The sequence below is a fragment of the Mus caroli genome, chromosome 1 (assembly GCF_900094665.2).
Source record: "Mus caroli chromosome 1, CAROLI_EIJ_v1.1, whole genome shotgun sequence".
NCBI classification, from domain to species: domain Eukaryota; kingdom Metazoa; phylum Chordata; class Mammalia; order Rodentia; family Muridae; genus Mus; species Mus caroli.
The window spans coordinates 31,757,470-31,771,429 of record NC_034570.1 but is presented as its reverse complement, the minus strand read 5'-3'; the positions used below and the strand labels follow the sequence as shown (position 1 = coordinate 31,771,429).

The following is a 13,960-nucleotide window of genomic DNA, read 5'->3' as shown; positions in this document are numbered from 1 at the left end:
GGAAGGGAAGGGAAGGGAAGGGAAGGGAAGGGAAGGGAAGGGAAGGGAAGGGAAGGGACTTCTAAACTAAGAGAGAAAATTTCATTGACAAAATGATTTAAGACCAGTGACCCCAAGGAACCAGGCCCCTGGGTATGCCACCAGGGTCTCTAGCCTGGCAGTCCAAGGTCTGCTGGAAGCCAAGGCTGTGGATTTCCTGTCTTGACAACAGGGGTCTTAATGCAATTTCATCTCTGTGGTTTTGTGTGAACCGCTAACTCAGTTAAGGCTGGAGCTTAATCAAGCTGCCGGAATACTTCCTGGCTGAAATCATGTTTGTTCCAACTCAGGATTTATCATGCCACCCAGCACTGGGCAAACTCGAGTGTGGTCTCGTTTTAATGATGAACACATGAATGTTTCCAGCATAAATCCAATCAACAATGGTCAGGTGGAAAATACACCTTAGAATGCTTGGGTGTGTTATTGGTTCTTGTGTGAATGCATGGGGTCCCGAAGTTCTGCTTTGAACGTGATGGAAATAAACTAACTTAACATAGCTGGAAGCCTACAGGTTCTATGTCCCTGGGATTTAACCAATCACGTTAAAAATGTTCAGAAAAACAATTACACAGATACTGAGTATCAAAAAAAATTATTATTCCCCAAATAATATATTATTGTAAGTATAGTTGCATTTTTATTGTGTTAGATATAAGTAACTTGAAAGTGATTAAAAACAGACAGAAGGAGGTGCATAGTTCAGACGCAAACATGCTCCGTTTTATACAAGTAACATCTGTCGGGTTTGGTATCCATGGGGGTGGGGGGGATCCTGGAGCCAGTTCTCCATAGCTACTGAGGGATAACTGCATAAATTAAAACCAAAGAGAATACAGTATGACTTATTTTCTCTCTTACATAAAAGATTAATCATCACACCATTCATAATTCTTTGTGTGTGTGTGTGTGTGTATACATATTTTAAAAAGAATATGTCAAGGGGAAATGATGATAGGTTTTTTAACAATGTTACCAAACACATCAATTATAAATTAGAAAAATCTCATGAGTCAATACAGAGTGAAATGAAGCCAGATAGATGTACATTCACTAGAACATACTTTAACATATAAACATAAGCCTTACCAAGATATAATCCCTGTCTGTAAAATACACAGGACTGCAAGATTAGCCCTTTCTCCTTGTCTCAGACCCAGAGTATCAATTCAACCACAGTGGTAAGCAAGAAAAACAACTGTGACTGATCCAAGCCGGAGGGAATTTATGCAAAGGGCATCTGGAGAGCTCACAGCACTGCCATCTGGCAGGGAAACCCAGCTTGGGACCTCACACCAGCACAGGCCCCAGTCCTGCTGCAAGCCTGCCTGGCAGAGGCCCCACTGCAACACCACCAGGATACCAGATGCTGTAGTTAGCTATACCAAACCAGGCACTGTCAGACATGACATGGACCAGCAGCCCGCTGCCACCCAAGAGGCTTCACCCATCTGCATATGCCACCACTGTCACCGTCTCTGTACCGTTGGTAGACCTACCGTCTGGGCTTACTGCCTCTCAGTTCAAATCCAGGAAGGTTACTCTGAACCTTGTGTGACTGAGTCCCACGCACACTTACACATAAGATGAAGGGAAGCCAGAGCTTCAACGTCTATATGGTGACCAGGCTCTGCTCCCTTATGAGAACTGGATCCAGAGATGAAGACTGGTGGCCCAAGGAATGACAAGCATCCAGCTCATATCCCTTTCTGTTAAGAGATGCTGAAACCCAGGCCCAGGTGGGGAAGTCATGACTCCTCCCATGCAGCTGCTCTCCCTTGGGTCTCTTTCACAAGCCTCTTCTCCCTATCCACGGATACTTAACAAAGTACCCAAGACCCACTTTGCCATGCATTATGCTAGGGCTAGAACACAAAAGAGCAAATTGTCTTGAGAGGGGTTCCTATGCCAGTGCTGGCAACCTGGAGACACTGCATTAAACACTATGCTGACCCAGCTACGCGGATGTCTGACATTGGCTGCATTACTCTAGCTGGGTGGATAGCCTACCATGGAGTTGGCGCAGAAAGCTACTAAAGACACGTAGATGAGAGGCAAATACAGAATATGATACGATCTCCAATCCCCAACCCCCACCCCCACCCTCGCTTCCTACGTTGTTCAGGATTGGACAAGTAGTTTTTTGGGTTTTTGTTGGTTTGTTTGTTTGTTTGGTTGGTTGGTTTGGTTTGGTTTGGTTTGGTTTTTCGAGACAGGGTTTCTCTGTTTAGCCCTGGCTATCCTGGAACTTACTTTGTAGACCAGGCTGGCCCAGAACTCAGAAATCTGCCTGCCTCTGCCTCCCAAGTGCTGGGATTAAAGGCATGCACCACTACCGCCCAACTGGACAAGTAGTTTTATTGCTATAGCGTGCACAGGAAGCAAGCTGTTGAACAAGTGGTAGAGCCGAAGATAATAAAAACAACTAAATGTATCCTGGCCTAAGCACCTAGAGTTCCTACATTTTTACCCTGTGGCCCAAGCAGACTCCGAGTTAGCAAGTTTTATTCCTGTGTCCCCAGAAAGTCACACACTAGGAACAGGAAGCCCAGGGACATACCCTCCACCTCTGCGTCAGTACCAAGCAGGAACTGAGTGGGAGTCCCAGCTACGTGAGATGTCTCTGAAGGATAATGGTTACCGGGGTGAAAGCTCACAAATATAAGCCAGCTCAGGCAGGCTAAAGACAGCATCTGCCTGCTGAACCGGAGGAGTCTCCTGACACAATAATCAGATTGCCCAGGATGCAATAAAGAAAATCCAGTCGTCCCACAAAGAACCACAGACAGCTCGTTTGTTTGAGAAAAGTCATCAGCTCAGAGATCTCTGAGACTGCAAAGCAGATAGAATATTAATACCAGAAAAAGAGAGAGAGGAGAGTGAGAAATTTTTTAAATATTCAAGAAGAATTGCTTTTTTAAAAAAACCCTCAGGGGCTGGAGTGATGACTTTGGGGGGTCATAAGTGTGTACTGTTCTTGTAGAGGATCCTAATTTACTTCCCAGTATATATGCTGGGTGGCTCACTCTCGTGAGTCACAGCTATGGGGGATGACCCCTGTGGGCACCTGCACGTGTGTGCACAGCCCTGTTTTATACACATATACATAATTTAAAATAATGAAAATCTTTTTTAAATCCAAATTTATGCTGAAGAGTATAAAGATTATAATTCAAGAAGCTGAGAAAACCCCAAATGGGTTAAAAATTTAAGAAATCATAGCTAGATACATTGTGTGTAAATTTCTGAAATAAAGCCAAAACCAAACCAAACCAAACCAAACCAAACCAAAACAAAACAAAACAAAACAAAACAACAACAACAACAAAAACAAAAAACCCACTCTCCCTAAGAACAGTCAAAGAAAAATAACATAACATATTGCATTGCCCACTAAGGAATTCTAGTCTGGGTGGCAGCCACTTCCCATCTGAAACCACAGACACATAAGGAAGTGGCCTGACATGTTTTGAGTGTCAAGAGGAATGAATCCGCAGTCATAACTCACATCTGGTGGGAATACCGAGTTCGGGGCTGATGGAAAAGCATATGACTCTATAGCTGGGGGGTCTCATCTTTAAAGGGTGACTAATGAGAACTTACAACTCAAAAGAAGCAATAGAAGACACTCCAACGGTGGACACGGAAGCAGAGCAGAAGGCCACTCTTAGCTCCCTAAACCTCTCCAGTCACATGCTACAGTTGGGGTAAGTTTCACAGCATCTAATGGTTGCATACAGGAGAGCCATTTCAGTAACACGTTTAAGGTGGATGGAGCTTGAAGTCAGGCTTCCTAGCTTGGAGTCCTCATACATCAGTGTCTGGAGCTGTAATACATGGCAACTTTGTATAAGGCAAGCCAGTAGGGAAAGGGTTTAGTAACCTTACAGAATGCTACGGTAGTCAGCAAAGCAGAACGCTACAGGTGATCTAAGGACCCAGGAGAAGGCAAGAGAAAAGGAGGAACCTGGGGATACACAGTAAACAAATAACCAAACGGTAGGCGTGAGCTTTAGATAGCAACAATGCATACGCAAGGTGCTAATACCCATTACTTATCAGAGATCGGGGAACGACTTACAGCCATGACCAGATCCCTTAATCCTACAAGAACTCACTTTACATACAGTCGCATGGACAAGCTGGAGATAAGAGGGCGAAAGCGATACGTTACAGATTTATTCTTGTAAAGCAGGGATAGTACACGGAATAGCACACTTAGTACATTTTAGGCTTGTGGATGGGGTTGTCGGGTTTTGCTCGGGTTTGATTTTTGTTTTTGAGACGAGGTCTTGCTAGGTAGGCTTCTACCTCATTATCCTCCTGCCTCAGCCTCCTGGGTGCCAGGATATGTATGTATTACAAAGCCGGGCTCACCATATACTTCAGAGCAGTGAAAAGTACTAAGGACAAGAAGGGACATTAAATAATGGTAGAAGGCTCAATCTACAACCACAGAAATTCTAATTATATGGACCTAACAATAGAGTCTTAAAAAACACAATGCAGAATGTTATAGATCTGAAAAAGAAAAAAAAATAGAGAAATGGCCAATTATGGTTATTTTCTCTAACACCCAGCACCGTGGTAGCAACATTCTATAAATTTAACCGTGTTTTACTTAATTTTCCATAATTTCTATTAAGTTTTAAATTTTTTATGAAAAACAATTTACAATATCGAAAATAAATCTTGCCAAGTATGCCTTCGGCCATCACGGAGTCAAAATTAATAACCGAAGACAACTTGAAAACCTCTCAATGGGCTGGAGAGATAGTTTAGCAGTTAAGAGTGCTGACTGCTCTTCTGAAGGTCGTGAGTTCAAATCCCAGCAATCACATGATGACTCACAACCATCCTTAATGAGGTCTGATGCCCTCTTCTGGGGTGTCTGAAGACAGCTACAGTGAACTAACATATAATAAATAAATCTTTAAGCCGGGTGTGGTGGCCCACACCTTTAATCCTAGCACTCGGGAGGCAGAGGCAGGCGGATTTCTGAGTTCGAGGCCAGCCTGGTCTACAGAGTGAGTTCCAGGACAGCCAGGGCTACACAGAGAAACCCTGTCTCGAAAAACCAAATAAATAAATAAATAAATAATTTTTTTTAAAAAAAGATAGAAGCTGTGCGGTGGTGGCGCACACCTTTGATCCCAGCACTTGGGAGGTAGAGGCAGGCAGATTTCTGAGTTCGAGACCAGCCTGGTCTACAGAGTAAGTTCCAGGATAGCCAGGGCTATACAGAGAAACCCTGTCTCAAAAAACAAAAAAGAAAAACAAAAACAAAAAAACAAAAAAAAAAAGAAAGAAAGAGAGAAAGAAAGAAAGAAAGAAAGAAAGAAAGAAAGAAAGAAAGAAAGAAAGAAAGAGAGAAAGAAAAAGAAAAAACCTCCCAACACTTGGAAATCAATTAGCGGATTTTTAATAATTTGTGGCTCAAAAGAAGAAAAAGGAAACAAGAGATTTAAAACTTACTAGAAATTATGGGAAATTAAGTAAAACACATAAATCTGTAGACTGTGACTCCCACAGCGCTGGTGGGGAAATCTGTGCCATTAGTCGTTCATGCTGGAACCATGGAAACACCTCCAGAAGCCAGCTGTGCTACTAAATGAAGAACCTTCCCGAGGCAGAGTGACGCCCACTCGGAGCAAGTGTGAAGAAGGACACGACACAAGAGCAGAGTTGGGGAAACTCAACAGAACAGCAAAACCGTAGACAGGGTGGCTCGGGAAAAAAAATAAGTCAGCGTAGGTTGTATGCAGTGATTCCTCAACACTTAGGAGGCTAGTGGGAGGCTGGATCGGAGCCAGCCTGGGCTACCCAGCAAGGGACTGTCTCAGAAGAAGCCAGGCATAGTGGCAAACACCCAAAATTCCAGCTACTGAAGAGATCAAGACCGGAAGACTTCAAGTTCAAGGCCAGCCTGGGCAACTTAGCAACACTAACCTCAGACTGAAAGATTTAAAGAGCTAGGGATGAAGTCCAATAAGACTTGCCTGCCATGTTCAAGGCCCTGATTCAACCCCCAGTGCCCAAACCCAAAACGAACAAACAACAACAACAACCACCACAACAGCAAACCCAAACAAACAAACACCACCACCACAACAGCAAACCCAAACAAACAAACAAACACCACCACCACAACAGCAAACCCAAACAAACAAACACCACCACCACAACAGCAAACCCAAACGTCTGAAGAACATTCTAGAAAATGCCACCAGTGTTCTTCATCCTCGTCAAAGTGGCAGAAATCCAAGGAAGACCAAGAGGCTTCCGCCTGCTGGGGAGACTGGGGAGATACGGCCGTTGGAAATGTCTTGATAGAAAATCTGACGGGCTCGGAATGAAACCTACATTTCAGTTAACAAGTGAGCGCCAACGGGAGGCGAGCACAACCCACAATGCTTCCACCCGGTGAGACTGAATGTACAGCAAACTGTCAGCTAACAGCATAGCTCCTGCTACTGGTAGGATGTAAAAAGAAGAGAACATTGATAAGTTTGGGACCTTAACAAGTTGAGTCTGACCTTGACGCTACATTCTAGGATAAGGTGGCCAGTTCCTTAAAGGCATTGTCGTCTCAACCAATACAGTTCCTTCTTTACCCATTTTAAAGGCAATCCCCAAAGATCTTGGGGCCTCCCGGTGTCTGCCTGGGCCTGCTTTGATCAGTCAGGATTCAGGGAGCTCAGGTAATGTCTGGTATGGCTGCAGGGCAAACCTAGGACTCTAGACTCGCACCGCGAGCTATTTTAAGCAACTCTTTAACGCCCTGTCTCAGTTTTCAGTGTCTCAAATATCTGGAATGCAACATGGTTCTGGAGCATATTCAAAATTAAGGGAAGCTCAAGGTGAGAGAAAATTCAGGAAAAGAAAATCCTTCCCAATCGCCCATGTGACAAGAAACAACAGCTTTCCAGATCTCAATTCAGACCTGAGAAATTACTTCTCACCCTGTATCGATCTGCCCTCCTCTCCCCCAGCCCACTCTTCTCACTCTCAGCCTTAAATGCTCAGACGGTCCTGTCTGTCTCCAGGAGCGCATTGCTTCTGAACGAAGGTCACTGTTAGGAACAGCTGCAGCCGCCCCTTTGGACCTTTCAAACACTGATGGGAGAGGGTCAGGTGGGACAGATCTGGACGCCCGCCTGGGTACCGCCAGAATATTATCTGTTGAGGTCTGTTTTCATCACGGAGCTGCAGTCAGAGCCCAGGACAGATTTGGAAAGAGAACCACCGCACCTTGTCCAAGGGTCACATACCCACAACTCCAACCAACCATGGAATGAAGATTCATGCATGTATGTGTGTTCACACACACACACACACACACACACACACACTATTGCCTCTGGGGCTGGGGAGATGGCTCAGTGAATAACGTTCTTGCTGTTGAAAATGATGAACACCTGAGTTTGGAGGCCCAGGCCTCGTAACAGCTGGGTGCCGGGTACAATTTCGTGCATCTATAATCCCAGCACTCCTACGGCATGATAGAAGCTCACAGGCTACCCTGCTGGATGGAAGCAGCAGAACAACCAAGAAACCTTGTCCAAGGCAAGGGTGATGATGAGGACCAACGCACGAGGTTATTCTCTAGTCTCCACAGGAGCTCCCTGGCACACATGTGCCTGCACTCATGTGCACAGATCTGCATATACACACATGTAACACACATAAATATAGACACAAAACATCATGGCTGTTTGAACCTACACAGGCTTTCCCCCTGTGTTTATTCCCTAAATGATACAATGTAGCACCTGTTACATGCACTGGGTATTGTGAATTGTACAGAGATGATTTGGGGTGCATGGGAAGTTTTGTGTGGGCTCTCTGCAAATCTCACAGCATTTTATGTTAGGGATTTGAGCATCTGCGGCTCTTATAGGATGCGGGGGAGGTCCTGGAATCAATCTCCCATGGATACCAAGGGATGGTGACTATAAATAGATGCTTGTCTAAACTTTAAGGTGCTGACTTTTGAGATTGGATAAATGGGAGCAGTGTAGCCAAGTAACTGTTCATGTATAGACACCGCCTTTCTTGGCGCCCAAGCCATTTCTCAGTAATTTCTATCCCAAGTAAACACAAAGGACATAGTTAGTTCTTGCACACTAGTCCACCACCGCACACATTGTACCTTGATGTCTCTGATCCATGACTGAGCCTGTTTCAAATTATCTTCATTGACTTCAGCAAGTTTTTCCCGCCAAGCAATTGCCTGACCATCAAATGTCACAAAATTGAACTTACTCTTGTATCTGAGCTGTTCCTGTAAGAGACAATTATTATTTAACCATAAAACTGCTCAAACGTAAGTGAAGCTGAAGAGAAATTTCAGTTTGAGGCAATCTCTTAGATATCCATTTTTAGTTCTAGAAACTGGCGAAAAATTATGTTCAATTGAAAAAAAAAAAACAGGTTCTGCTGTAAAAGACATTTGAGTCAAATGATACAGTCTGGATGTTTGGCCTCTATTGATGTTATATATGAATGCGACATATGTGTAAGCAATGTCATAGGTGATATTAAATACTAACTTTATTACCGATATTAATGCAGTGCTGAAGAAGCATGCCAAATGCTTAAAGAAAGAAAATTCCAAATGACATCGTTTTGTCACCACGTCTTGAGAAAGGCTATTATTTGGGCACAGATCTATTCACTTGCAGGTCATCAGCCCACGTTTCTCTGGAGAAGCTAGCTAAGAGCTTTATTTTTTATTTCTTAAACATTCTCCATTCTCAGCACAACAGACCCATGACAATACTGTGAGATACAGGTCAGCACAACAGACCCATGACAATACTGTGAGATACAGGTATGGAAACTAGACTCAGGGAGCAACCTGCTTCCAAGCAAACAACTGAGGGGCAACCCAGGTGAATGGGGCAGAAACTGGAATCTTCCACTATGAGCCTACCTATTTATGGCTCTACATAGATGCTTGTCTAAACTTTAAGACACTGACTAATAAGATTGGATGAATGGGATCCGTGTAGCCAAATAACTGTCCATGTCTAGACACTGCCTTCCATTTCTCAACAACTTCTATCCCGTGAGCAAACACAGGGCATTTTCCCACTTCTCACACACTAGTCCACCACAGTAGACATTTTGGTAGGATTACCAGATATCCTTCCCACTTGCAATTCTTGGGCCAGTTCACACAGTTTCCCTAATTGACATAGAAAATTTGAAATGTCAAGATGATAAATATCTAAAAAAATCAAAGTGGTTTCTGTTGGTTATCATATGTTAGTGACGACTTCAGGTAGAAAGCATGGACACACAACTTAAGTGATCCAGGGATGACAGTGACATAAAGGACCCAGCAGAGAGAGGACAAGTCTGGTTGCCAGGGAGCACTCAGAATTCTAGAATGACAAAGGGGAGCATTTCTGGACTGGTTTTCTCAGAGACCTTTTGATACAGTGTGTCTCTGTTCACTGCTCAGAGCCACTACAGACAGTGACGATTCAGGATACGTTTTTTGACATGCCAACCCAAGTACAGGAACTTGACTGTCCCCCCTCACCTGTATGAACTGAATGATCTTGTCCTTGACCAGGTTTAGTCTGCTCTTCATTGAGCAGGACGTGTCGATGAGGACATAGATGCACTCTCCACGCGCTTTGCCAAAGAGGATGTGACTCCCATTTTGTAGCCACTTAATCCTAGGCAGGAAAAAGGCATCAAAGTAAACAGAGTCTGTGGGCACCGAGCTCTTCCTCAGAGCCCAGCGCTACAGGTACAGAGCCCAGGCATCTGCAACAGGGTTCATACCAGGTCTTTGATGAATGGATAATTTACTTTTAGATTTTTCTTTTTCTGCAGAAAAACCTCCATTGGAGACTGGAGAAATTGGCTCAGCAGTTAAAATCGCTTACAGCTTTGGCAGAGGATTGGCTTCCAGTTCCCATCACCCATATTAGTTAGCTCACAGCTACCCATTACTCCAGCTCAGGGAGACCCAGTGTGCTGTCTTCTAGCTTCTGACAGCGCTCAAATATGCACACACGCGCGCACACACACACACACACACACACACACACACTCATGAAAACGTATCTTTTTTTTTTTTTTTTAAATGAAAACTTGACATTTAGACTGGCTCTCTTATCAGGCCCCTCCACTTCCCATCATCAATTCAAGCGGAACAAAACTAAGAAAATCAATACAACGGAAAAACATATGCAAAGAAAGCCATAAGCAAATTACTTCTCGCTCTTGCTATGCAAAGTCTCTCAGCTCTGACATCAGTCAGTGCAGTGCCGCTGGTAAAGGCAGCTCATTCCTGAAGCCTGTGGCGTCTGTAAACAGGACTGGGTGACCCCAGGGCCCCAAAACAACTAAAGTGTCTGTGTGCACAGGACTGCTGATGTGGTCAGTGCTCACGAATGTACCAGGAGGCACTGAAATTCACAGCTTCAGGAAAATCCTTGCAGAAAAGAGGATGGAGAAAAGGCCTTACTGAACGGAGCCCAGCAAGTGTTAGGCATCTGGGCAAAATAGCAAATGGCAGTTACTGAATAGAAAGGTAGAGACTGTGTAGGACACGGATGGAGCCGGTGTAGGGAGAGCCATGGTCCACACACTCACATATCTGCAGGGAGTGCTAGGGATGTGGACCAAATGACGATCAGGGCATGTGTGTGAAGAAATCGCAAAGCCAAGGAGAAAAATCATCCGAAGAGAGCTTACCAGAGTTTACACACCTGACAACAGCAGTTCACTTTTCTGCAGTCAGAACAGAGTCAAGTGGAATCCTCACAGGGAAGTCACCTCATCAGTAGAGCCCAAACCAGCTCTAGGATAAAGACCACTGTGGACATAAGCTAGCACGACTTAAAACTACAACTTAGACTCAAATCGGCTCTAAGCAGTTCAACACTATCATAAAACACAGAGTCTAGCATCTAACAATATAAATTTCAAAATTCTGGACTCTAGAAAAAAAAGAGAAAGAAAAATATTGACTATAAGTCATAGGCGTGCCAAGAAAGAGGTAAACATCCATGTTTGGTAAGGAATCTGGTAGACAGAAATAGAGCGATGGAGTCTAATGTTAGAATTAGTGGCAACTAATTACCAAGCAACTAATTCTAATGTTAGAATTAGCAGAAAAGCAAAGGGTGTTATGTGGTCACTATAAATGCATTTCACATGTCCAGGAACAGAACCAGAAGAGAAATGGAAAACAAAATTGCTCCTATACTTTGTAGAAGAGGAAGCTGAGAGAATGTAAGAGACAGAATGGAGAAGAGCCCCCGTCAAGTGCTGTGGCAGACATGTTGTGGCAGCTGCACTCACAGACGCAAACAGCTGTGGTTACCTGTGCAGGACCTGCACAGGACCAAGTCAGTCAACAGCCCCACATAGGTGGGGAGCTGCTCGCCAGGCCCCGGCACTTCCTGGGGAACTATGGGCAGCTGTCGGGATGGGGGAAGCCATGCTTTCTGGAGCATGTATTTGCTGATGGCTTCTCATGCTCCTGTGGAGGGCCCCATACCCATTTACATATGATCAGCGCTAACTGGACTTAGTAGTTATTTAAAAAAATAAAAGGCATAAAATTGGGCCATGTTAGGGGTTACAGGTGGGTTAGAGGAAGGAAACAGGGGTTAGACATAATTCTATTTTATTACATATATGTATGAAATGTGAAAGGATAAATACAAATGATAATAAATAATAAATTTTAAAAGATCCTTAGTGGGACTCCTAGAGGGACGCATCTGAAGTGGAAAGGGAATTATATACATCAACCGGGAGCAGAGGAGACCTCAGGGAATTGTTTCAAGGCACAGCAGTAAGAAACAATTCAAAGTGAAACAGAAAATTAGACACAATTTTGTAACACACAAGTATGTCTGTAATTAGACTTGACTGGGTAATGAACAGGAAAGGGAGAAATAGAAACTGACATCCAAAAATGTTTCTAATTTGATGGAAACAGTGTGCATGCAGACCCAAGGAGGTCAAAGAACCCAGAGGGAAGGAAAAGGAGGGGAGAGGAGGGGAGGGGAGAGGAAAAAGAAGAGAGGACCGTGAGAGGAGAGAGAGGAAGAGGAGAGAGGGGGAAAAAGGAGAAGGGAGAGGGGAGGGGGAGGGGGACAAGGGAGAGGGGAGGGGGGAGACCATAGCAAACTACAACATCGTGAATTTCATGAAAGCCAGTGATTAAAAGCAGCCAGGGACAGGAAAATTCATAGTGCATTCAGAGGAACAATTCTAAGAATAAAGGTCTTCTTCCTCCCCTTTTTAAACAGCATAAGTCATACAAGCCAGAACACATTGAAGATTTTTAAAAAGAAACAACTGATAAAATTTTCAAACTAGAAATATGCTTAGTAAAAAGATCTTTAAAAAGAAAAAGAAGAGGAAGAAGAGGAAGGAGGAAGAGGAGGAGCAGAAGAAGAAGAAGAAGAAGAAGAAGAAGAAGAAGAAGAAGAAGAAGAAGAAGAAGAAGAAGAAGAAGAAGAAGNGAAGAAGAAGAAGAAGAAGAAGAAGAAAGAAAGAAAGAAAGAAAGAAAGAAAGAAAGAAAGAAAGAAAGAAAGAAAGAAAGAAAGAAAGAAAGAGAAAATTGAAGGGGTTTACGCTCTAACTGTGCTGATCCAATTCATTGCTAGTGACTTGAAGCACAACAGATACTAACAAAGCTTTTCAGGTAGAAAGGAAAGAATGCCTGGTGGAAAACCAAGTTTATGTAAAGGGGTAGAAAGCCATAGAAAGGGGTATGAGCAAATACAACTGGTATTTATTCTAATTTTCAGTCTTTGCACTGTATTATTGTGTTCATAGAAGATGCACATTTAAAGTGCAGGGTGACTGGAAACGAGAGTGGGCGTGGACTTTATGACGCTCTTCTACACAAAGCAGTGTGGTCTTGTTAAGATAGACTGAGAGGTTAATATATGTTGTGTAAACATCAAAGTGTCACGCACGTCAAGACAAAACGTAACAGGTAAAGTTGATAAGACAACAATAGAGGGGAGAAGAAGTCATGAAAAGGAAACCAGGTGCCACAGTTAAAAAGTGAAGAAAAGGGCCTGGTGAGATGGCTCAGAAGGTAAGAGCACTGACCGCTCTCCTGAAGGTCCTGAGTTCAAATCCCAGAAACCACATGGTGGCTCACAACCACCCATAATGAGATCTGACGCACTCTTCTGGTGCATCTGAAGACAGCTACAGTGTACTTGTGTATAATAATAAATCTTTTTTAAAAAGTTACAAGATCCCAGATTTAAATCTAACCAAGTTAGTGAGTGTAAACCACCAGACACCACAGCACTGGTGCGCACTGCCTCGCCAGAGACAGGCAGAGAGAAAAGGACAGGAAGAGATCAGCCATGGAAGCAAGTGTGGGCGCTAAGGTGCAGTGACTACTCAGATTCCAGACTGCATACACTTCCTAATCAGGAGTGTTAGCAGAGCTGAGCAGGGCATGTCGTATGATAAATGAGCTGACCCACCAGGAGGACACTGACCGTCTGCATCAAGGATGCAGAGACTGACAGAGCTGCGGAGTGCTAAGGGAAAAGCTTCGAGACCTGGAAGAACCACACAGAAACATTCTCAGTAATTTATAGAACAACTGAAGAGAAAAATCTGTAGAAAATTTGCACAATACTTCCAACAAACTGGGGTAAGCGGTGTTCAATACTTTCCAAGTTCTGGGCCACAGAATCTTTCTGCAGATTCGAGAACTCCAGACTCTGATGGTGTTAATAGTGAATTCTGCTAAACAGTACATGTAGGGGTGGTGCTAATCCTCACACAGTACTGCAGAAGATAGAAAATAGAGAGATCCTGCTTGTTCATGACTCTGGTCCTCAAGGGACAAAGGGATGCAAAGGCTGGAGTAAACACAAACACCACGTCCCCCACAAGACTGGAAACACAAAC

General features: G+C 43.8%; 1 protein-coding gene across 3 annotated transcripts in view; it reads right to left on the bottom strand.

The window, feature by feature from the left end:
- The window catches only part of Vwa3b (von Willebrand factor A domain containing 3B), a 163,533-nt gene that overhangs the window by 67,312 nt on the left and 82,261 nt on the right, over positions 1–13,960 (bottom strand). For all 3 annotated transcript variants that reach the window (XM_021171396.2, XM_021171379.1, XM_029476472.1), the window contains exons 11-12: positions 9,590–9,728; positions 8,192–8,323 (exon numbers count right to left, since the gene is read on the bottom strand). In XM_021171396.2, coding sequence (XP_021027055.1) covers positions 8,192–8,323; positions 9,590–9,728 — 271 coding nt within the window. The remainder of the gene's footprint in view (positions 1–8,191; positions 8,324–9,589; positions 9,729–13,960) is intronic.